The 24,554-nt window shown below is 40.3% G+C and overlaps 1 protein-coding gene across 2 annotated transcripts in view; it reads right to left on the bottom strand.

The window, feature by feature from the left end:
• The window catches only part of PITPNB (phosphatidylinositol transfer protein beta), a 61,297-nt gene that overhangs the window by 10,540 nt on the left and 26,203 nt on the right, over positions 1 to 24,554 (bottom strand). For both annotated transcript variants that reach the window (XM_068562785.1, XM_068562784.1), the window contains exon 8: positions 11,252 to 11,329. In XM_068562785.1, the coding sequence (XP_068418886.1) occupies positions 11,252 to 11,329 (78 nt within the window). The remainder of the gene's footprint in view (positions 1 to 11,251; positions 11,330 to 24,554) is intronic.

Below are 24,554 nucleotides of genomic sequence, written 5' to 3'. Positions count from 1 at the left end.
TACAGATGAGTTCTCCCTCCCTTATTCTTTCATAGAGTTGTACCTACCACCTTGAATTTTCAAAACAATTTTAAAATAAAGTTTCTCAAAAGAGTAGAAAGTTACAGGGACCCTTTTTATAAAAACTAAATTACAGAGTGAAAAGATTAAGCAGCCTTTTACAAGCGTTCTTCCTTTTCACCACTGTTCTTAGCTTCACACAGCACTCAAATTGCAGTGCTGGCGTCAGTCACACTGTGTGCCACTATCACTTCTTGTCAGCTTGCACTCATACACACCCCCCACTTTCAGTAAGTTCGTTGTGTGTGAACAAATATTACTTCCATTCAGCCACACGTACATAAAATTTTAAAATGATGAACTTCTAGGTCTTATTCTAAAACATCAAGATTATTCTTCATTTACACAATCATAGTAACCAGACCACATGTTTCCCCCAAACCCTCAATAATGTTCCAATGTCAAGTGAATTCTATGATACAATATATGAAAAAATTCTATTTTGGTGTTATTAATAGGACTCAAAGTTCTGTAGAGTCCTGCATGACTGATCAACTTTTCTCAGAAAATGTCTTCTGTAATAACATTTCATCTTCTGAATAATGACCTGGTACATGGATTAAATCAATGAGGCAACACCACAAGCATTTAAATACAAACATTACATACAGCAAACTGTCCTTTTGTAGGTGAGTTCTATGTCAACAGAAGGACTTGGCTAGCTCAGCTCTAGTTTTCCAATTTCCTTCCCATTAAACAGAGTACCAGTGTGAAAATTCAGCATGGATGTGTACGTGTGCACATGTGCGCACACACACATACCCATACTTTATGAACAAGTTTAATTCAGCAAGTATTAAGTGGGCACCATTTACAATCCAATTTGTGCTAGATGGTATTAGAGGACACACATGTGGCTGGTAGAGAGGAGAGTGACTATGTATAAAAATAATGATGAAACCACTATCCTTGTACCAACAATTCCTATCAGAAGGGACACACCTCTGCTGTGGACACTGTGGCCCCAGACTAAAATCACACATTTGTAACTCCCCCTCCCATCCCTGACCTGCAGACCCAGCACTTAAGCTGGGCTCTGGTGTCTGTAAGAGCAGTCCACAGCCTTCCCCAGGATGTAGCGAGCTTCTCAGTACCCAGCCTTGTTGAAATAATGACAAGGTTGGTCTTTTACAGATCATTTTTTCAATAAGCAGTGAGCCAGAGTGGAGGTACTCTCTAATCCAATGAGCGTCACTGACATGAAACTTTCCATGAAATACAATTTAGGTGTATGTAGAATAAGGCACTTAAAACTGGGGGGTACACCTGCCAAACGGTAGTGCTAGACTTGGAGTAAGGGGACTTGGGTTGCAGTTCCCATTATGCAAAGTAACTTCCCATGTAACGTGGGCAGGATCCTTTACCTCCCCAGGCCTTACTTCTCTGTCAGGAGAAGCAAAGGCTGGGCTCCACTAGAGCTTTTCATCTTCCACTGACGTGCCACTAAAAGCAGGGGTGAAGGAGCTGAGTGTGAGGGTCGGGGTTGGCCCAGGGCTGCAGCGGGTAAGCTCATGTCCCTGACATTCAATGGCTTGTCTTACAACTTCCTATAATTTTGCATTTTATTCTATAATATGCTTAGGCTTAACAAAATCTCCTCCTGCCCACCTACTCAGGCTGAAATTTCCTCTTGACTGAGAACCTCTGATGCACCACTGATTAGTCGTAAGATACCTTCCAGATGGAACATTCCAAGGTCCTATTAATTACGGGCTACTGAGAGCTTCGTTCTCAAACTCCAAATCATTGGACACCTTGTGCTAAATGAAAACCCTGGGTGTTTCTAGAACAACAACTCTTCAGAATTTCCCCACCATTTTATAAAAACAGCAGGATGAAGCATGGTTCTAATTACAGAGTAAGCTAAATTTAATACACACATGCCTATACCAAACTGGGGCTCCAAGAACAAAGCACACACACGTGACTTCAATAATTACCCAAGTTTGTTTCTCACATTCTTTCTAGTGACTTTGGCAGGCTGCTCAAACCAATTAAAGTACTACGGGTAATTTACAAAGTAACACTGGTCTATAGCATTTAGTTTAAAAACTAAGTGATGGGACAAACAAGAACCAGTTCTCCGAGCCATCTTCCATGGATCTAAAATGTACATTCAGTCTCAATTTGCTTTTTGTTTTCCATCCAATTTACAATTATTAAAAAAAAAAAGTGCAGGGAAGAATATGTAAACCAATTAAAAAAATAAACAAGGGAACAAACAGCCTGCTGCCTTTATTTCTTGGCCTAATTCTCCACAGTATCAATACCCTAGTGTGAGGTACAGAAGGTGACTTACAGAAACATAATCTCAAAGATCCCCGGGAGAAAGATGAGAACATAGAAGCTATGTATTTTCATCAGCTACTATTATTAATATGTATGTGATATTTAAGGTCTCACCCAATTCTAAAAATGACTTATGCAATTCACCTCTTAATCTGTGCTATGGTCTTAAAACTAGTGACTAAATTAAGAAAATAGCTTTAAAAGTCTCTTTTGGGACTTCCCTGGTGGCGCAGTGGTTGAGAGTCTGCCTGCCAGAGCAGGAGACGCCGGTTCAATCCCTGGTCCAGGAGGATCCCACATGCCGCAGAGCAACTGAGCCCGTGTGCCACAACTACTAGGCCTGCGCTCTAGGGCCCACGAGCCACAACTACTGAGCCCGTGTGCCACAACTACTGAGCCCGTGTGCCACAACTACTGAAGCCCGCGCGCCTAGAGCCCATGCTCCGCAACAAGAGAAGCCATCGCACTGAGAAGCCCGCGCACCGCAACAAAGAGTAGCCCCCACTCGCCACAACTGGAGAAAGCCCACGCACAGAAATGAAGACCCGACACAGCCATAAATAAATAAATAAACAAACAAACAAATAAAAGTCTTTTTAATGATGACACAGAAAATAGTAAACTTGACTACATGTGGTAAATAAAAGGTAAAAGAATCCTTTTGGCATAGTCTTTCTGGGGTGGGGTCTGACACTACGTAATTAAAAAGTTTTAAAGCTGCTCGTATCCTATATATACCATATACCCTTTAACCTGATAATTCCACTTTCAGAAATGTATTCCAATTCATCAGGTAAGAAAATAACACTGTAGATTTTTTCAGAACAGCGAAACCTTGGACTTACTAAACTCAACACCCACTGAAAGAGAGCTGGTGAAATACCTCATAGTTCTTCCAAGCAATCGGCTACTATGCATACAGCCATTAAAAACCATCTTTCCAAAGAATGTGAAGAAAAAAAAAATCATAATACGAATATAAATAGGTATCTATGTATAATATAAACATCTACAGCAAAATAAACTATGTGAATTAAGAAATATAACAAATAGCGGTAATTAAATGCTGAGACTACAACTGACTTTTATTTTCAAAACTTCATAAATATGTATTATTTTATATTATAATCAGAAAAAAAATTAACACGCTTGAAGAACAGACTCTAAAAAAGTTTTTGCCTTCAGCTGAGTATTTTAAGACAAAGATTTACTTCGCCCTAAATTATCTGGGTACTATTTTAAATCTTCATCTTTGACTATAAACAATCTAAATATTTTCCTGCTTCTTTTCTTTTTGATGTTTCATAAATCAAAGCTAAACAAAATCAAGCTAAAAGCTGAATTAAGATCTTTAATACGTAACTTTAGTTCAGCCCACACTTAATTTTTCCTCATCTTAAACTTCTAAAGCAAAAACAAGGTATACATGTAAAGTATTATCAGCTTCATAGTTATCAGAAGTATCCCTGTGAAAAAATGTGTAACCTTTAAAAAAATGTGAAAAATCTCAATGGGACAAATATTTGCGACCCCACATTCAGAGCAGTGTTTTAGAATCCAGAGAACCCAAAGGAGTTTCAGCTTGTCTGCCCAGCCTTCAGGGGGCTCGCTGCTGGCGCAAAGCAAAGTTTCCTCTTTGGCCTTAAACAATACAAATGTTTTCTGATTCTTTCCTCCTCCATCATTTGAAAAAATAACCCCAAAGCAAATAAAGGCAAAATCTGAATTCAGATCATTCACACCTAATTCCAATCCAGCCCAAACCTAACACTTCCTAACCTAATGTAGCAGTAAATAAAATTATTCTGCTAATGAAAATACAAGTTTTATACAGATTATAGCATGAAAATTTAAAAAAAAATTGAAAATAAAAGGTAAAGAATGGTTGGTCACCAAAAGATAAGAATCAGAAGTTCTATAAAAAATAAATTCCATGATGTCCGCCCTTGACCTCTCTGGCAACGCTGATGACAGCGCTGGTGACTGATGCACTGATCTCATCTCCTCCCCCCACTCCAAGCATCAGTTCCAGTGGAAATAACAGATAAAATGCTTTGCTTCTCCCTGAAGCACCTACATATTAAAAGAGCCCCTTCCCCCAACCCCCCTCCCCTCCATTCTCCAGGAAAAAAAAAGTCCCAAGTGTCTGAAATTGACAAACCCAATACCCTTATTTAATCCGTACTCTGTTTTCAAGAGAAATAAAAAAAAAATTATCAGCAAAAAAAATAAAAAAATAAAAAAAATAAAGTCATGGGCTAACAGAAGAACCCAAAATGATCACCCATCTCTACAAGATTTAAATTTCATCTGTAATACTAGCTCGCTGTGAAAAGTTTCCAAAATTGTATTTAAATAGTTTGTGTAGTCACTGAATTCCTTACATTTCACTTTTCTAACTATAAATGAAACCCCTAAGCTCAAATCATGTTTTTAATTTAACGACACATATTAGGTTACTCTGAGGTATGTGGATGAGGCCTAAGGGAGAGTAATGTATACTGAAGCCACACAACATAACTAAACAAAACGCAGGGTGTTTAACTGGAATGGTGAGCAATCAGCCCATGCTCTCCACAAGAACTAGTTCCTTGTATCTGTGACAAACAAATACATACAAATGCAAAAGAGGGGGAAAAAAACCACCCAAAGGCATTCTGCAAACTCATTTCCTAAAAATGTAGTCCTCTCACAGCTTCATCCTACATGTCAACTGCACATACACTTTTTCCTATTTAAAATGTGTTGGGATAAAGACAGAAAAGGTATAAGCTACATCTAACCAGCGTTAATATTTTGCAAGGACACAGCAGTTTTTATAAGGCTCATGCTCCCTTCATATTTCAATTTTTCAATTTTAGGCAATCTGAACACTCAATTTCAGCTGCTGATTTCGTCATGTTAAGTTTCCAACCCAGATTTCACTAAGAAAGTTAAAAATAAATGCACTGCTGGGGCTACTGCCAGTGCACCCATCAGTAAATATCAACACAAGATTACAGAATGTATGTGGAGTATGCGTACTGAAATTTCAAGCAAAGCCTGATGCTACAATTCACAGCCATTCCCTCAATTTGGTTTAGATTTTGGTAGCCATTTGGACAGACCAACACTGGACATTATATCCTCTGTAAGTACATGGCAAGTCCAACACTGATTTTTATTTTGTTTAAGATAGTTAACTTGAATTCAGCGAATACTTACTAAGTATCTGTAAGTATCTACTATGAGCAAACCCCGTGCTCAGCACTGCACATACCAAGTGAGCCAGACACAGAGCCTACGGCTGAGAGTTCGGAGAGTGACGGTGGGACGAGGAGGTGGGGGAAGGAAGGGAGTATGAACCCGTGAACGGCCACCCTGACGCAGGACACACCAAGTTCCATGAGCAGGTCATCAACAAAGGACTCGGAAGGGTTCAGGGCAGGAGATTCCTAACTGGTTGGGCAAATGCTAACTGTTAAATGGAAGAAGTAAATGTGGGATAAAGTTCAAAAGATTAAACTAATTGTAGGTTAAACTAATTTCACAAAAATAGACAGTAAAGCTTACTGCCTGTGAGAGAATGATCAGTCACATTTTCCATGTCTCCAAACTTAGTATTTTTGTAGCTCACACCCATTTTACTAATCAGAACTTTGACATGTGCTTCATGCTTGTGTCCAATTACTCCAGGAGTGACACCAAGTACAAGTGAAATCACAAATTCACGCTTCAAGTGAAACTCATGAAGAAAATTTTATGGCCCTGACAGTGTCAGGAAGACACTCCGCAAGAGGCCCATCCTGTCAAATTACTCCTCGAACCTGAGTAAGACATCCCATCCATCCACGCCTAGTCCTTCGGCTCTGCCCGAGAACAGAGGCATTCGGTACCCGAGATAAAGCTAGAACTAATCATGTACCGCTCCTGGGGCACTTAGCTTCTGGAAGACACAGAACGGCTTTTTTGGTGTCCTCTTAGGAGTTGCATAATTGATACATACTAAGGGCAAAATGCCTATTTTTTATACTGAATTAAAAACCTAGTTGCCAAACCAAGTACTCAAAAAAAATGAGCCACGTTCTAAGGTCTGCTTTAGTATATACATAAGCCACAGTGTGGTCAACTAGAAACTAATTATTAGGCCTCTTTATACCACCCACTATGCGGTTTCAAATGTGAGATTACAGGGAGGGAGCACATTTAAAATGCCTTCACATCCCTCCTGGACTCAGAGCCAGGTCTAGATGAAGACACAGGAGAGTGCCCTCAGCCCTCCTCCTCAGGCGGCTCAGTAAGAGACAGTGCTCATTAGCCTCTGGAGGACGAGGATGGATGATCTGGGCTGCTTTCCTGCCAGTCTCTACCTCAAAGAGATTTCCACAGAGGGGTTTCAAATTCTCCCTCATCCCCTACTTCCATTCTTCCCATCCCCAGCCAACAGAACCTTGTGGTATCTTTACTTTAGGCCACAGACGACCAAAACTGCCTTCTTTTCACAGGTGTGGGGGGAGAAGAGAAAGTCTTGGTAGCACAGCAGGATACAAATCAGCATCCCCATAATCCAGAGATGGCTGCCCTCCACCGGCTTGGAAGTCCAAAAGGAATCTAAAGCGTGACCGCGCAGGTGAACTGCACAACAAACTGCTCTGCAAGGCCAAGCTCCAACTGCCGGAGCTTTTGCGTAGAATCGAATTAACTGACATAGAAGACAAACTGCACGTGTCTTTATGATTAGAAAGAGAATATTTATATAAAGATATATAAAAAGATAATATAAAAGCCACCACAATTTCTGCATCAACTTCTTTACTCGACCTGATCCCCTAATACCCCAATGTTCAGACACCACTGAGTCTTCTGAAACACGTCAAGCACTGTAAGGCTCGGCAGACACTTCGGCAAAGCCTCTTACAAAGACCTTTATAGGCCTAATTATTAACTGTCATATATATGTAGACATAGAGGCTGAAGTCTTCATGAGGCATCGGGATTAAATGAAGAAAAAAATGAGACCTTGCCATAATCTTCAAAAGTGTTGTTTCAGTTGGTTAAAATGACAACTCCTCACCTCATCAGAGAAGGCAAACTGGAGAGCTAAAGGAATCCACATGCAAATGGATAAACCATTGGTATTGGCAGTCATACCAACATCACAACCCCCGAAACATAAAATGAACCAAAACATGGACACGTGCACACACACACACACACACGCATGTGTGGTGCTACACAGAAGACATTTACATCCATGAGAAATGCACAATTTTGCCTTGAAGCAAAAATCCTTATAGGTTATAAATCACTCTCCTATTACTATGCAGAGTCACTTAATCAAGTGTTGAACCCTAAATAACAAAATATAATTCACGTGCTCAGATTTTAAAAATTCTTTTTTTAGAGGGAGAATGAATACGTATACAACTAAGGTCTGCACCTCTGGGTCTGTAGTTTTAAAAAAATTAAAAAAGTATGTATCATACCATAAACTAAAAAAAAGTCTGTACTCCTAACACATACAGGTAATATGAAAATCTATTCCCTGGCAATCCCGTGATCCCCTGCTAGCAAAGGCTCTCTAAACTGTGTGGCCTCTGCTTTATAGCTGACCCGAGTCAAGCACTCATTAAGCACTCATAACCACGAGGGGTAAGGACAGGTGAACCAGGACATGTTCGACAATCCCCAGGCACCAGAACCAAGGGAACCCTAGACACTAGACAAAGAAAAGGAATAACTGTGTCGTCAATAGGGTAGCATATTCACTGACCTCATTAACCCCAGGAGATGGTAAGAGGATTTTTATTTCCAAATACAAAAGCATGACAACAATGATAAAAGCTACCATTTATTGTGCACTTCCTCTCTGCTGGGATTATAACATTCATTATTTAGTCCTCACACAAACCTTCTGAGGCAGTTACTAATATCATTTCCATTTTAGAGGTGTGGAAACCGAGGTTCAGAGTTAGGGTTAAGTTATTTAAGTCACAACTTGTGATAGATTCACGACGGGTTTTTAATGGATCTCCCTTAGTGCCACTGTCACCTAACAGATTCCCTGACCACTGGAAATGTATGACAGGTATTAAGAGAAGTATCAAATTCTGGAAAGTACCATGAATAAGAGAGCCACACAACTGCCATGATGCAGGAGGGCAAAACGGTGCAGATTGGTGAGCCGGGGTCTCTGGATTAAGAGCCAGAAATCTGCTATGTCTCCATGCCTTACACATCTCTGTGACTAGCACTGAATCAGGTGCTACAGAAATGGCAGACGCTTCTCCTGTAACTATTATCCATGTTTCTCTGGCCAAGTTTCTAATCTATAAAGTGAAGCAGCTGTATTTACCCCACAGGAAGGTTGTGAAGATTAAATACAACCTTGTATAATGCCTGGCACCAAAAAAAGCTTCTTTTCCCTCATCCAGTCTGGTGCAGACAAGCAGTAAATACTGCAGTGATTCAGAAGGAAAATATCACTGTGGGATAAGTAAGGGGAAGTTTCAAAGCGATCACGGGGTGTGCACTTAGCTGTGACTACCCTTTGGAAAGTGTGCTGGTAAGGTGAGTCTCCGCTGAGGGGCATGGAAGGCCTCTGGAGCGGCAGAGAGACCACCAGGCAGCACTCAGACTGGAGCATTCTTCTATACGATCCTGGGCGACTGGGTCCAGAACAGGGTTTCTTCCTTTTTGCCTTAAGTACCATGTATTTCTTCCCTATTCTCGTATTTCAGAAGTATAGAAACCTTCAACTATTATCCTTCCCTGGTGCTCCCTTTGGTGCCAGGCAAATAGGGCCTGCTGAACAGCTGCAGGAGATGCTCATAAGAGCAAGTCAGTCCACAGGTTCCTGTTTTTCTGTATGTTGTATCATCAGCTAGTCAATCCTTCTTACTCTTTAGTTTCTATCTCAGCAGTAAGCGATGCTTTTAAGGCCAGTGTTAAATCTCAGAGAAAGACTTCTCCTCTGACTTACTCTTGACTACCTGAGTTATTTCTGAGATCACAGTAACTCACTGAAATTCAGTTAAACAGTAACCCAACTTATGAGAGTAGCTGCACCTACCATCTTTTGGCTCAAGTCAACAACCGACAGGCAAATAGGTATAGAATGGTATCACTACCAGCCAGCACTCTCCCTGAGAATTAAGCTATTGTTTAACCCCCTCACCACACACACACACACACACACACACACACGCACACGCACACGCACACACACACAAAATGGGGCAATAATTTGCTATACTGCAACCTGAAAAAATGCAAAATTTCACAATTTCTAAAAACAAAACCTATTCTAGAATTTTAAGTAACCATTAATGGATAATAAAAGACAAAGCAATGTTAGTTAAAAAGGTAAAAATCATAAATAAAAAAGCAGTAAAAATCATATTCCAAGTTCCTAAACGTTGGAAATCAGGTAAAAGTCATAGTGTCAAACTACCTTTGCTGCCTGTTATAAAACTGGTTAGGAGGTCCTACAGGAAAGATGTGCACCCAGACACAATAGCCCACTACATAATATAGCATCACCTTTTCAAGCTCATACCTGAAAAACTGACAATTTGAAGAAAATTCAATATTTAATCCACCTCCAAGTCTCAACTTCATGGCCCTCTATTCCCTGAAAAGTATCATCAGCTAAAGAGCTGGTACTTATTGGGGCCAGAAGGCCTTTGAGAAGATATGGCAACCTTAGAAGCAGACACCTGTCTGCTCTAGCACAGCACTCTCTTTTAAGGCCAGTGTTAAATCTCAGAGAAAGGCTTCTCCTCTGACTCAGGGTGAGTTCTAAAGTTCACAGTGAGAAATCTTGAAAGGGGTGGGGAATTTTTTTTTTTTAAATCCATGAGAGTAAATTTAGAACATGCATACTGAACTCGTTCTTTAATTTTTTTCTTAAGTGACATATATCACTTTCTGGGTATTGAAAGTCTCTAGTCATGGCCATTAAACTGAGAGAATCTTGAACCAAACTCTATCCAGAGAGCAAATATGAAAATAATTATGAATCATTTCTTATAGAAGAAAGTCAGACTCATTCTTCATTTTAATTGATGTGCAAGACAGTCCAAAATAGTCCAACACCCATGGAGAACCACTCACTGGGTTCTTCTTGTGGGGCTGTTACAGTAATCCCCTATCTGCAAGCAAAAACTAGCACCTAGACATCATTTATCAATGACCTGTGACTGGCTTCAGCATAAACAGATTGGTTACCAAGTAAAACCCTGTTGGCAGAAAATCTGCTCTGGGCATGTTTAGGTTTTTATGCTCCTCTTCTCCTGTCAAATTAGCCGTAATAACTTGCCATCAACACATTAAGCCTTCTCTAAGGGGCTGTCATTTAGTTTAGCGGATGTCTTTAAAATCCATTATATTTCTATAGCAATTTAAATTATTACCTTAACATTGCTTTTCTTACTTCCATGAATAAAGTAAGGATGTGCTTTTTATTAGAAAACAACTACTTGCCATCAAAATTGTTCTCTGGTGCCCTGCTTTCCGAAATATAACTATTAAAAGGCCAGGAACATGAGACCAGGGAAGGGGAACTTGTTCAGTTTTTACTAAGACTAAATTTAAACTATCAACCTTCATTTAACATGGATTTTTGTACTGCTTCAAGTCTCAAAAGAGAACATTACAATCCCCAAAGACTAAATCACTTGTCTCTTTTAAGAGTTATCAGAATAGCATTATGCTGAAAGTGACAGCCTGGCTCTGTTCTGTTTGTTAATGCAGCGCAGACTTGCTGGCCAACTGCAACTGGCTGTGAGTCCTTATCGCAAATAAAACTATTTTTGTGCCATTTCTGTTTTTCACTTAAACGTCACCAGCTCTTCCAGACTCAGGACCTGTCAAGTGTTCTGTTGCCAAGACTCTGCCTGTCAGAAAGGTCAGCATCCAGTACCTTCCAGTTGGGTCCCAAAGGGCCTCTCTTGGTTTTGACTGACTGGAATAACGCTGGGTCTTCATCAGCTTTGTAGTCCTGCAAAGGAAAACAAAGTCAGAAGCAGAGAAGAAAACCAGAGAAAATTCTTTAACCTTGCCAGAACAGCCCTTTGCAGCTACTAAACACATGACAGAAACTGACGGGGCTTACTGTGCTTTGCATAAATGCAGGAAAATGCTTCTATATGATATTAAGTTCTCAGTTTGGTTCTCTTTGCTTTAAGCTTTCACCTTGTAGCAAAACAACTACATAATAAAAAGTAATAAAAGTCCTGACTAACAGTCCACCATGACTGGTTGCTGGATAGCTATCTCTTAAGAAATCTTCCGAAACTTTTCAACAGTTTCAGCATTTTGATATACATATAATCACACTCAAGAAATAAAGCCGACCCATACCAGTTTCCACAACACCCACAGATGAAGACACTGGACTCTAATGCCTGCTGGAGAGCAACTGCCATGCATGACGGGAAACACCGAGCAGAACCACGGACGCTGTGGCATCCCCTTGAGCTCTGCCATGCTGGGTCTGCAGTGGGTGCCTCAGTTAGGAGGCCAGCCACTCCAAAGCCTTGTTCGTGGAGAGCCATAGGTACACAGGCAAACCTTAGGGACTACACTCATGTCAGCCCTGCACTGCCAAGTGAGGTGAGCGAGGGCTTTACGACTCCACATGGGACTCAGTTATAGCGTGCCATAGGGAACAGCCCTAAAATCTAGGTTTTATAGGAGGTTTTGGTGTGTAAATTCTGTTTCCCTTAATATCCTCTTTCTGATAGAATGGAAAACATGACAGGAGTAAACCTTTTTAATCCTATCTGCTTTACAAAAGTTCTTTTGTCATTACACACATACATACACACAATCTACAGATAGAAATAAAAAACTACTTTTGAAGAGCTAACATCCAGATTTAAAAAAAGAAATGAGTTGTAACAGTAACAGTGAACAGAGGTCAGTTGAAAATACTACAGAAGGAGAGCCCCTTTCTTCTTGAGCAGAATTTTTAAACCAGGGGTCCTTCACAGCATTTATGGAGGGACCACATACTTTGAGAAAAATGCCCAGACAAGTCAATATGAAAAAAATCATTGTTTTAGAGATAGGGGCAGTGCAAGCACTGAACACATGCCAAAGCATAATACAAACTTTCAAAATCAAAGAAAACACGCTGAGAAGCAGCCAATCAAGACTCAACAGTTATTCAGTAAATGCATATGACGTTAATAATTCCTAAAGAGAAAGTTATAATTAAATTACGTGAGGAAGGAGAAAAGTGAGGTTCCGGTAGACAACAAAACTTTAAAGAAAGGTAATTGGGCAAATATGTGACCTTGAACTCCTAACCTCTGTCTTCTAAGAAGCTACAAAAAGGCCCCCCAGAGGGCTAAGACGATTACACAGGCAAACTTGGCTGGCCATGCTGGGCCTTACTGCTAAAACACGCAACATGGCGCAGCTACAGGCACGAGGTCAGTCAGCACTGTCCAGGAATGACAAACTGGGATGAGCCAACTGCAGGGAGTCAGACAACGGGAGTTACTTGGTGTGTCCGGGCACATCAGCAGAAAGTTCAATTACTGTCAGCTAACATGAATTCTTAAATTCCAATTTAGAACCGCACCCTAAAAATTAACAATTTCACTGCTGACTGAGAAAAGAATCAACTGTACAGGTGGTCTCAAGACCTGGATTCACAGTGAGAAATCAGCTGTCCTACTAACAAATACTTGTAACCCCATAACACATTTTCTTCTAGGTCAGAGGCTTGGAAACCCAGAGATAAGCTCGGTTTCCTCCAAAACTGAAAATATTTAACATTATATCAAATAATCACTTTTGACATCATCTCCCTCGATTCCAGGTCTATTTATTGAACAGCCATCACAGAAAAGGTGCATTACATATGCACCATGCAGTGCACAGGATGCTAAGCTAAGAGGTAGTCTAAGGGATCTGAGGACACAAGGAGAGCCAACACCTGGTTCTGGCTCCTAGAAAATCAGTCTAGCTGGGAGCAAAGCAAGAGAGACAAAGAAAAGGTAATCGAAACCCCAGAGACTACATGTTGACTGCCAACAGAGAATGGAGAGGAGAATTACAGACAGAATTGAAACCAACCGACACCAGCCAAGGAAATGTATTTTTAAAATGAGTTTTAACATCATGTTTAAAAGTAGAAAAATCTTACTTCTAAAGAACACTGTGTTAAAATATTTTATGATAAAATTTTAATTATCTGAATAATGCCCAGAGGTCTGACCACTGTTTAACATTTAACAGTTCATCTCATTTGAAGGAAAAATACTTCCTTTTTTCTTTTTTACTAACTGGGGTGTGACCTTACTGTGGGCATGATGCTCAAGTTTTTGTTTTTTACAAAATCGAAGATATTATGGAGCCTGGCATGAGTTGAATAGTAAACACCACATTTCCTGAATCTAAGAGGCTGCCAGTTACAGGACGCTCCATTATTTTATGTACCATTAAGAAGGAAAACACTAAGCCCATAAAACATGCCACAACTGGAAGACAAATCTGATGAAATAGAGACTGCAGAACTGTCTCTGAGGATGCTAAACTCACCAGCTCCAAGAGAAAGAAAAAACAAAATCCACAAAACGAAGTGTACACAAGTATCAGTAGGGCTGACAGTATACAATAAGGGTAGTACATAAACCAAGGCAGAACTTATTTAAGAAAAGCGAGCTTGGTCTAAAAATTGTATCAGCATAAATTATTTTCATGTAGAGGTAAACTAATTAAGGGGTGACTCACCCCAGGAGGTGGGTCTAAGCATGATTACAGCACCAGTGAATGTGAAAATGTAAGCGGTTGGATTAGATGGACTTTTGGACAACACTCCTTTCTCCTTCCTAACCCCACCCAGCTCCATACCAGGGCGACACCTTAAGGGATTTTCAATACCTATCTGCCATAGATTAATTAACTGAAGAACGTGGAATAACACTTTAAAAGTTCTCCACTCTGGACCTAATATACCGATCCTGAAAGTTTATTTCCGAGCCTTCATTATTAGTGCTATTCACTGGATAACTTCTCTGAACTATGGATTCACAAAATTATAGAGGTGAACTGTACCTTGAAGACCACCCAAGTCGCTTCAATTCACAAATGAGGAAACCACAGTCCAGCAAGAAGGTGGCATGGCTCACCTACCTGAGGACTTGAACACAAGCCTTCTTACCCTCTGTCCTGGGCTCATTCTAGTCCAGCACACAGGAGGACAGCAGAAGTGTGTCCACAAAAGCCAGATAAGCAAAACACATTTCAAAACCACCAAGAAGCAGCAGCACCAGAGGTACCAAAGTGGATTTTCCTATAAGGCATGCGTGTGTGCATATAAAATATCACACATACACATATATACATATATCTCCAAAGCTAAGTCTTCCCTCTCTGCTTTTTTCTCTTGAATACAAAGCAGCAAACATTAAGGAAATACTGAAAATGCAACAAAACCCAATTATTAACAATAGCACCTTAACCTTGACAGATGAGGATAATGCATCTTGTCAAAACCTAGGAATTTTTTTGTGCTTTTTAATGTTAGTTTGAATACGTAAATGTTTAATCAGTTGAATTAAGCAGCAAGATATTAAAAAGCAGGAAGCAGGTGTGGTTTTAACAACCTCAGTTTTGTATCTCTATAACAAACATTTAATTTTTTGAACAGTATCTTTTTTGCTACAATTTTATTGTTGGGTAGCTAGTTTGGTCTTTCTGTATATGAAAACCGGCCGATTTATATCCGTATCACAATGAACAAATATATTCCTTCATGTATGACAGTTTCAGCATACAGAATGCAACCTCCGCTACCAATTATAGCTGCAAATGAGCAATAGTGTGGAATGAGACAGCCTGCTGGCTTTGTTAGTATTCTGTCTCCTTTGGGATCCCGTGGGGAAAGGGGAGGCTCTGATGAAGAGAAGCCCTTGGCTCATGGTTTATTGTGCTTGCCACCAGCTGCAGACTTCTCATCTCATTAGTTCTTTTAGAATACTGTGGGTGAAGACAGCTGTAGCCTACTTGAGTCTTCAGCTCCTGGGTATTCTGAAGGCTGAATTTGCTATGCACTTTCTGTAATCCTTGGGAAAAAAAAGAAAGCAAATTCACTAGGCCAAGGAAATGTATTTTTAGAATGAGTTTTAAAATCATGTTTAAAAGTAGAAAAATCTTATTGCTAAGGTGCACTGTGTTTAAAAATTTTTATGATCAAATTTTAATTGTCTGTATAATGCCCAGAGGCCTGGCCAGGATAAGGAAGGGTTTAGTAAAACCATCATTATCAAGTTAGGTGTAATGTCCCCAGACACTGCTTGCTCCACCAATGCTAGCGCCTGAACAACAGAAAAACACAATGGTATCAGCATAAGGTAGATTCAGATAAGTGTTAATACAGCTCTATTTAATTGAAAACTCTTATTTAAGTAAAAAAGGCAAGTCAAGACACCCTTTGGAGAACAAATAAAATAAAATATGGTAAATAAATGGATTACTGAGCCTCCATGCTAGAGCCACAGAATACATTAATTAAATTCTTATAAATAACTGTTTTCTGTCACTGGAATACGAAAGTTGTGCTACCTCTTGGGTACATCTGTTACTCACTACAGTTCTCAATAGAAACTCTCAACAGAAACCAGATTCATTCTGAAGACAAAGGATATTAGTTTTATGAATCTTTTAGCATAGTGGCTGTCCCCCAAAATGCAAGTAAAAAATCTGTGCTGAGCCAACCCAATGTCCTCGAGCCAGACTGAACTCATGATTATAAATGGGGGAGTGAGCAGGTGATGGGGGCAGGCTGGTAAGAGCTTCTTAACAGCTTGTGGAAAAATCGAGATGAGCTCCAGATACCAGAAACTGCTTAAAGAACCATGCCTGGGTTACCACAGGTGAGGTTACAGTAAACTAAGGAAAGGAAAAGAGTGCCCAATCCACATGCATTAGCAACTCCTTGACACCTGCTCTCCCCAAAGAGAAACAATTCTACAGGGTAAACAAAAACTTGAGAGAGATATTAATGCCTTCCTTTAGCACAAGATGATTAGTTAGGTGTCTATTCAAATAGCTCAAAGATAATCATTAAGTTTAAAATGCACAGGTATTGCAGCTCAACTTAGCAAAGCTCATTTCTTCTAATCACATCCTAAAAGTAAAGACCAGGATGGGGGAAAGAGCTGAATTAAATATGTAGATAAACAACAAACATCATTTATTAGCACTGCCCTGTATTTTCCAGTACTGTGGCACTTAGAAAAAAGGAGTTCCCGGATCCTATCACCATTGACCCAGTGCATAGCTAACTGGAGCTGAGAAAACTCAGGTCAGACTCTAAAAGGGAAGCCCATTTAAAAAAAAAAAAAAAAAGTTTGCATTAAATTTTGCAAGTAACAGAGGTGTAAAGAGAAAACATTTACTAACTTGTTTAAGAAACTCATTTCAACAGTTATTTTCAAATAAGCAGTTTTCTTTCCTATTTTTAATCACATCTCCCCAGTGACTCCTCACCCTTTCAGGTTCCCATAGAGTACCATTAATGTAGTATAAGTAAATCTCATTAATTCAGGTCCTACCACCTTGGAATTCATAATAATTCGGAAGGGGCTAGACTGAAGTTTATCTTTGCATGATCTATGAAAAAAAGATTTGCTACACAAATTAATAGAGTAACAAGATCTCAGGAGGGCTGTTTAAACAGTTCAGAAGTGTTTTAGAGCAATTCAGAAGCATTCATTTGCATATAATTATTATGCTAATTACAAATCATTCTTATCTATTCATTAAAGCAGATTCCCAAAGGACCACTAATTGTCAATAACTTGTTGGCCTAGTTTCTGTTACTGAATGTACCTCAGAGGAACAAAACTGCATTAAAAAATATTCTCTAATTCAACCCTCTCAATAATCCTTACTGGCTTTCCACCAATGAATCCTTAAAGCTGAATTTTTAAACAACTGCCCTGAGAACTGAGAAATGCAGTCAAACCTACACACCCAAACAGAACACTTTCTTGTAATCTTTTCAATCTCATAGAGACGCTGCACAGAGACCTGGGGTGGGCGAGCTTGGTGGACAGGGGAGGGGGACAGACGCTGTCAACAGAGCTCTGTGCTGAAAGGTGGCCACAGCCTGGAGCACTGCTGGGCTAGAGCACAGCTAGAGTAATCGCCTCCTCCATTCTTTCTCATCTTGTCCGAATCAGAGCCAGAGCCTGCCAACACTGTCATGTTTATGAAGGCAGACCCCCAAAGCCTTTGGAAGGTTGCAAATTGACAGAGAAAGAGCAAAAAACTCAGAATTTTAGTCACGAAAAGAAGTTACAACCAAAAGCCTGATGTGACAGACTCCATCTCCTACAACCTGGCAGGGAAACTAAATAGTTGGGCTCCAGAGGCTGGCTGGGTTCCTGGAGAGCCCAGGGCTGGCGGGTACTCCCCAGCCCTCCTCTCAGGGGTCAGTAGGCTACTGGTTTGGATAAGCCTGTGTTTCATACACAAATATACAATATATTTGTTACTGTTACATTATATTTATTATTATATGTTTATATAGTATAGCATTTAAAAATGAAGACATTTTAAACTCTTAAAACCAATGAAGTAAGTTTCAACATACCAACAAGTCAGTTTTATTAAAGATGATTGTTAAATATATATTTTAAAATTAAACCGCGTATGCCTAAAACATAAACAATATGTTTAGGAAAGCTTTGCTTAACATAAATGCATTTATTTCCTTAAATGACAGTAGATCACAGAACATATTACATCAAATTCCTTAAACTAAAATGGGAATGTCCTTTTGAAAATGCACAGGGTGAGCCCTCTCCAGTAAAATGTCCATTTTGGTTCATGATCTGGGCTTCAGGCACAGCTGCATCTAAATCCCAGGACCCCATTAATTCCATTAGCACCAATTTAACAAACACTAAATGGGAAATAATTGCAGAAAAAATTTTAACTTTTTTTTTTTTTTATAGCAAGAGCAAAATCTGATAAGCAGCATCATTCTTGCTACCATTTTAGGAAAACTTAGTTACGTTCCAGGCACACACTTTCTCCTAGTTAACCCTCACAACCTTGGAACAAAGTTACTACCATTGCCACTGGGGGTGAGGAAGTGAAGTTCCTTGCCCAAGTTCACGGTGGCTGAGCAGAGCCGGGACTCAGATGCTGCTCTGTGGACACCCAGGCACCACGAAACGAAACGTTACTGCAAAAATGTGACGTGATTTACACTTCATCACTTGATAAGACTCAAGTACCCTAAGGGATGTTTACTCCCACTCAGTCTAGAGAACCTCTCCTTGAGGGCTTTACACTGCTGAAAAGGGCTTTTATAAGGAATAGACTTTAAAAACTTGATTTGGAGCTGTTTATGCTAATTTCTTTAAAAATATCTGCCGTTAGCTGCTCAAAAAAAAACCATTTTCTAACTCTTACCAGACAATTTCTCCCCCCTAGGAACTACTTCACACCTGACCACCTCCACCACCCTCCCTGCTTTTTTTACTTTGAAATCATGGAAGAGATTAGAAGTAAACACCAATAACAGGTTCTAGTGGAAAAAGTATTTTCTGCAACATAAGCTCGTACACACAGAGTTTTCAGAGAAATTTTAAAATTCTTGCTAAGATTTAAGCAAGCATGAAATAAGCAATGTGCTCTTTTCCCACAAGAGGGCACTGCCATCCAACTATGCCTTCAAATACACAGGACATTCTCTAAATCCACCACTGGATGCAAATCTAAGTGTTCCAGAGTACTTGACCATGTAAGGCAGCCGAATAAAGTGGGAAACATTTTCACACTTCTTTTTAATAAGAACCATGCTTACATTTATTTATATCTTCTTTGAGAATGGAGAAAAGAAAAAACCCTCTGTAACTCACTACAAAAAGGATCTTGACGATGATTTGCTTCACAGCACAGCGAAGGGAGATGAGATAAGCCTTTGACAAGTGACGTTTCTTAAGCAAAAGCAAAACCACCACTACCTCAAAACCTGTACCTGAGTTGTTCTGTTTTTTTGCAGAGGTCAAGGAGGCTCTACTACAAGTCAGAAGCTGGATCACAGCTCTCACCTCTTTATGATGCACACACTTTAATAAAGAGCTTTTGGAGCTCTTGCACCTATACCGGGGATAAGTTACACCCTTTCAAGATAGAAATGAGTGTCTAGGTTCATTCTAGTGGCAGAAGGGAGAGGTACTCTACTGGGTTGAGTGTCTGCTCATGCCAAGGAGACCTGAAGCATCTGGCAACCACAGGCTCCTCGCACTTGCTGGAGCCCAGCCACAGACTTCCAATAAACAAAGGCTCTCTTCACGGCTGAAGAATGGGGCAGCCACAGCTCTGGGAGGCAGAAAGCCCTTCTTAGGAAGTGAGAGGCCAACAGCTGGAACAAAAGTAACATCTAAGATGCAGGCGCTTTGTGAAAGCTGTGAGCAGGAATGAACTGGAGTGACGGTCAGCGCTGACCATTTAGGGTTATCAGCTACCAATGGTTAATTCCGAAGTCTATTAGATTGACCCCAAAAGTGTCACTTTTGTGGCTCAAAAGCTGACAAATATTAACGATTTCATATGGTCTGATCAAATATTTAACTTTTTCCAGCCGAATTTCATCATGTTTCTGATTTTAAAGAGAAAAAATTTTAATCTTATAAAGATTACTTAGAAAGCATATTTTATGATTCTTACATTTCTTTAAAATTATGAAGTTTTTTTTTTTAAGGCAGTGCAATAAAGCATATGTTGCCAAGACTATCTACTCAAATGTGTAACATCTGGGTACTGTCTCGCAGAATGTCTGATCAAAAGAAAAGATATGCCCGAATCCTTCCTAGAGCACAAGAAACAAGCACTGTTTAAAAGTGTGACCAAAACTTACATGCCTACATAAATTAAACCAAGTTTCATCAGCTTTCCATGGCTGACATTTAGGAAAAAGTATGTTTAAAATGAGCAGTAACTTTAAAACAATACATACTCATGGTTTAAGACAATTATAAAGTGCCAGATTGTTCAATACTCAAATAATGGAATGGTGTTCAAAGTGAAAACAGCTAAATGGGTGGAAAAGGCAAGTCTTACATGTTCATTTCCAAAGGCAACCAAGATTTCAGAAAATCAGATACAGCTTAGCATACTTCTGCTCTCAACTAAAATGGGCCCACCAAAACATATCCACCAAACAAATGGATCATAACCGGAGAACAAATGGTCAGTGCTGGAAAGAACAAGCAAAAAGCACAAACTTTAAAAGCCAATTCATTTTCCTGGAGACCACCATCACCACGGGACTCCTACAAGCGGCTTGGATGAGCCCAACAATCCCATTACTGCCTTTGGATAGACAATTAAATGGTGGGGGCTCTTCATTTAGTAAAGTACTAAACTCCAAATCTCCCATCTAGCCAGCCTTTGAACCCGGACTTTGCAGGCACCCTGGAGCCCAGCACTGGTCTCTATCAGTTGTGAGAACAAAAGCTCTTTGGTGGAGGGCACTTGACACCACCAGACTACACAATCAGAAAATAGGAACTCCAAGTCACTTAGAAACACTTTAACATGTTCACTGATTAAGAATCTTGCAGGCTCTTCAGACAGATACAATTATTACTTTATCTGGAAAAATATTTACCACGCCAACACAGAGCAAATAGCAAGTTCCAATAAATGTTTGCTAAATGAACATGAAAATATATGAGTGGTGCTCACTGTAAGTACCCACACCAAAAGACATCTTAGGGTCTCCAATCCTTTTATTCTGTTGTATGTATGCAAATTTCCAAATATGCCAGAGTTTAGCAGTTATGGATGGAGGTAACAAAGGCCACCGATGAAAGCTGCTATTTCGGGGGGCAGGAGAAGATGGATGGAAGAGCCAGCACTTGCTTGTTTTAAATAAATTGAGAATGCTCTTAATCAACATAATGCAAAGGAAGGAACAGCATACAGTGAGATGTTCTAGAAAAATAAGTCAGCAGCCCTGCTTTTGAGTCCACTGGTAACGTGGCTTGCGGGAAAGTTACAGCACTTCCCTGAGCTGAAACTCCTAAACAGTAAAATTAGCGACTGGTGTGAATGTTTTGGGACCATGGCCTCCAATTGAGATTCCTTCTGCTTCCAAAATCCTAGAAGGAGAGTGCCCCCTCTACAATGTTGACCAGTAACAGCGTACTAGAGCACTTCCCAAGGGTGAGCAGAAATCACCTAGAGAGCTGGACAGAGACACCCCAGGGCCTGGAAGGTTCTGACCTGGGAGGAGGAGAATTTACATCTCTAACAAGCTGCCCAAGGGCAGACCTTGCTTAAAAGAAAAGCGTTTTGGCCAGAGTCCTAGCTAAGGTGCTGAGGGGCAAGCTTAGGAGTTCGCCACAACGTTCCCCAGAGGGCCTCAGGGGCCCTAAAAAGAAGCTTGTAACCTCTAAAGAACGGTCAGAGAACTGGACCAGTGGGCAGATCCAGCCACAACTGAGATCGACACATGTACGGCCTTCTGGCCGTGGTGGGGGTGTTCTCCAAAGGAGCCCAAACAAGTGGGGAAACTACGTAGGCTGGAATGGAGCAGAGGGGTTCCAGGCCCCGTGAGGGAGTGAACTTTATCAGCAGCCCTGGCCTCTCACCTGGGAGTTCCTGTGTCCCCTGGGGTAGCAAGGAAAGAAGCAGGACTAGTGAGTGGAACCACACTTTGCTCCAGGAGCTCCTGCTGAAAAAGCTGCTCAGGAGAAGTTTTCTACTGGAAGGGGATGGCACAGAGCCATCTGGAGTCCAACAGCGGCGACCCAAGGACCACAGCCCAGGGAGGGAGGTTTGGCTACTGGGGGCAGGCATCAGGGCTGAGGGCATAGAGCTCTGAGTCCAGAGTGTGAGACACCTCCTCGCCACCACTTCCCAGGGGGGACAATCGCAAATGTGGAGAAAAAAAAAAGGACTTGGGGTAAACACGACATGGCGACCAAGGCAATTATACTCATGAGCATGTAAGGATAACGACCTGAGAGTAACAAATGGGGCAGAGGGGGGTTAAAAAGGACAGAAGAAGGAAGAGATATGTATGAAATCTGAGCTTTATCTTAAGAGCACAAGCTTCCTGGGTCACTCACAATGAAAGTGCCCCTCTGAGCTCTTTGAGGAGTCTCCACTAAGGACCTGATCCATCAGACCACACCTTGCACATCCTTTCTGTGACCCAGAAACAATATGGCATGTGAGTTTCTAGCTTGTGTGTCTTCCTTTTAGGAATACCATCTTCAGTGAAACAACACTAAGGTTAAAAAACTGGGCAACTCTTGGCTTTGAAATGCCTCATTTGGGAAAAATCTTTCACCTTTAATTAATACACCCTAAGATGATGAAAAAGGGAAAAAATTATTCTCTCTTTAAACCTGCTGCATTTTAATTTGGCATAGATCTATATTTTTCAACTATATCTCCCAAACTTTTATGCCATTAATATTTGCTTATTACTGACATCTAAAAAGCAGATGTTCAGCTTTATCAATTTTAGACCTGTGAGCCTTAAAATTTTGAAATGAACATTTATTTCCACGAAAAAAAATTATAAAAATAAAGTCCCATAGCATGTACTTCAGAGGAAGCATAGACTACAGAGGAAGGCTGATACAATCCTTTCCCGGTTACACATAAATACCTAAAATGTGGTTCCAATTTCTTTTTCTTTTCTTTTTTTAAAATTGTGCTCGTTTTCTTTCAAATTACTTCCAAAAACGAAGGTCTCTCTGATGTTAATCGTGTGTACACTTCGGCTTACACTTTAAAGACTCTTCCTCTCCTGGGAAGTGACTTTTGTATACAAATCATGGAAAGCTACTTAGACAAAGTGCTGGAGATGATTAAAAGGGGCCAGATTCAAATTCATACCTTAAAAAAAAGCAGAAGCAGATGTCAACTGACTCATTTGTGTATATTTTGGAAATGAGTTGAAGATATGCACGTGCATTTCATCAGGACAGTTAAAGAATTCTCAACTTTTTATTGTGGTTATGTATCAACAATGACTTTAGGAATTAAAAATACTTTAAAACTTGTATTCTGGTGTTTTACGCTGGACACCTTGACTCCTCCTTACAATCTGATCTAACTGAAACACTTTTTAATCTGACAGAAAGGCATCTGCTCATTCAGAAAGGACAGAGTTTTTAGAACTGAAGGCACGTCACATATACTTCATGATCCAGAATTAGTAAAGAAGGAGCTAAAGTAGCATTTGTCCATTTAATATTTGAACAATAAAAACTTCATTTCCTCCAAACTGTCTCCCCATTGCCCTGCTTTTTTTTCACACCACAGAGGAAAAAATCTGCAAATTCTCTTTGACTGATCAAACCTTTACTGAAGAGCTCTCTGCATGTCAGGCATTGAGCATCTTGTTAGGTCCTAGAAACAGAGATGATCAGTACAGTCCAGGCCCCCAAGGGGCACCCAATTTACTGAGGAAGGCTTTTCAAGAGTGATATCTGGGTTATATTTGAAATGGGGGAGGGGCAAGAAGCTGAGGGGATGGAGGAGATGTGGGGGCAGGGGGTGTGTTCTGATGGAACGTGATGTGCTCAGTGGCTGCTGCAATTACAAGCAGAAGGAGCCTTCCCTCTAAAAGGATTTAACATCTTAATACTTCACTCCAATGCCTCTTTCCACTAAAACAAGAAATCTGTTTTGCATGGTAGCCAAAAGAAATTGGGTGGGGACATTTAAGCAGAAATCTCAGACTGCTCAGCTTGTTTCATTAGGCAGTGCTGTTATCTTCTAGAAAATACCAGAGAATGGTGGCTATAGTAACAGTCCTATGCAGATTTCCCATAAGTCATCAAGGAAAAAACCAAATAACCCATAAATTTAAATGTATATATGATTTCTGTAGCAAATTACTCTGTGACTCTGCATCACACTGACAGTTTTTACAACTCCTTGTTCCTAGAGTTATTTTGACAATGTCATCCTTCGATTATGTAAATATGTCAAAGCATCCACCCAAGTATTCAGTTACACTGTGGGTCTAATCACATCCCTTCTATGCATGGTGAAGTACAGTGCATAAGCATGACCAAAACCCAGCAAGTCTACAAGGAGAGCAACCCAGCAGAGAGACTTAAACGCTAGAAGCAGTCAACAGTTACTCTCAACTAGAATAACGTTCAGGGCTGTGTTTGTATTAAATCCAGCTGCAGTGACAGAAACCCCCCACCAGGTGGAGTAAAAAG

The sequence above is a fragment of the Eschrichtius robustus genome, chromosome 14, assembly GCF_028021215.1.
Source record: "Eschrichtius robustus isolate mEscRob2 chromosome 14, mEscRob2.pri, whole genome shotgun sequence".
Classification (NCBI taxonomy): domain Eukaryota; kingdom Metazoa; phylum Chordata; class Mammalia; order Artiodactyla; family Eschrichtiidae; genus Eschrichtius; species Eschrichtius robustus.
This window is presented reverse-complemented; position numbering and strand designations above follow the sequence as displayed.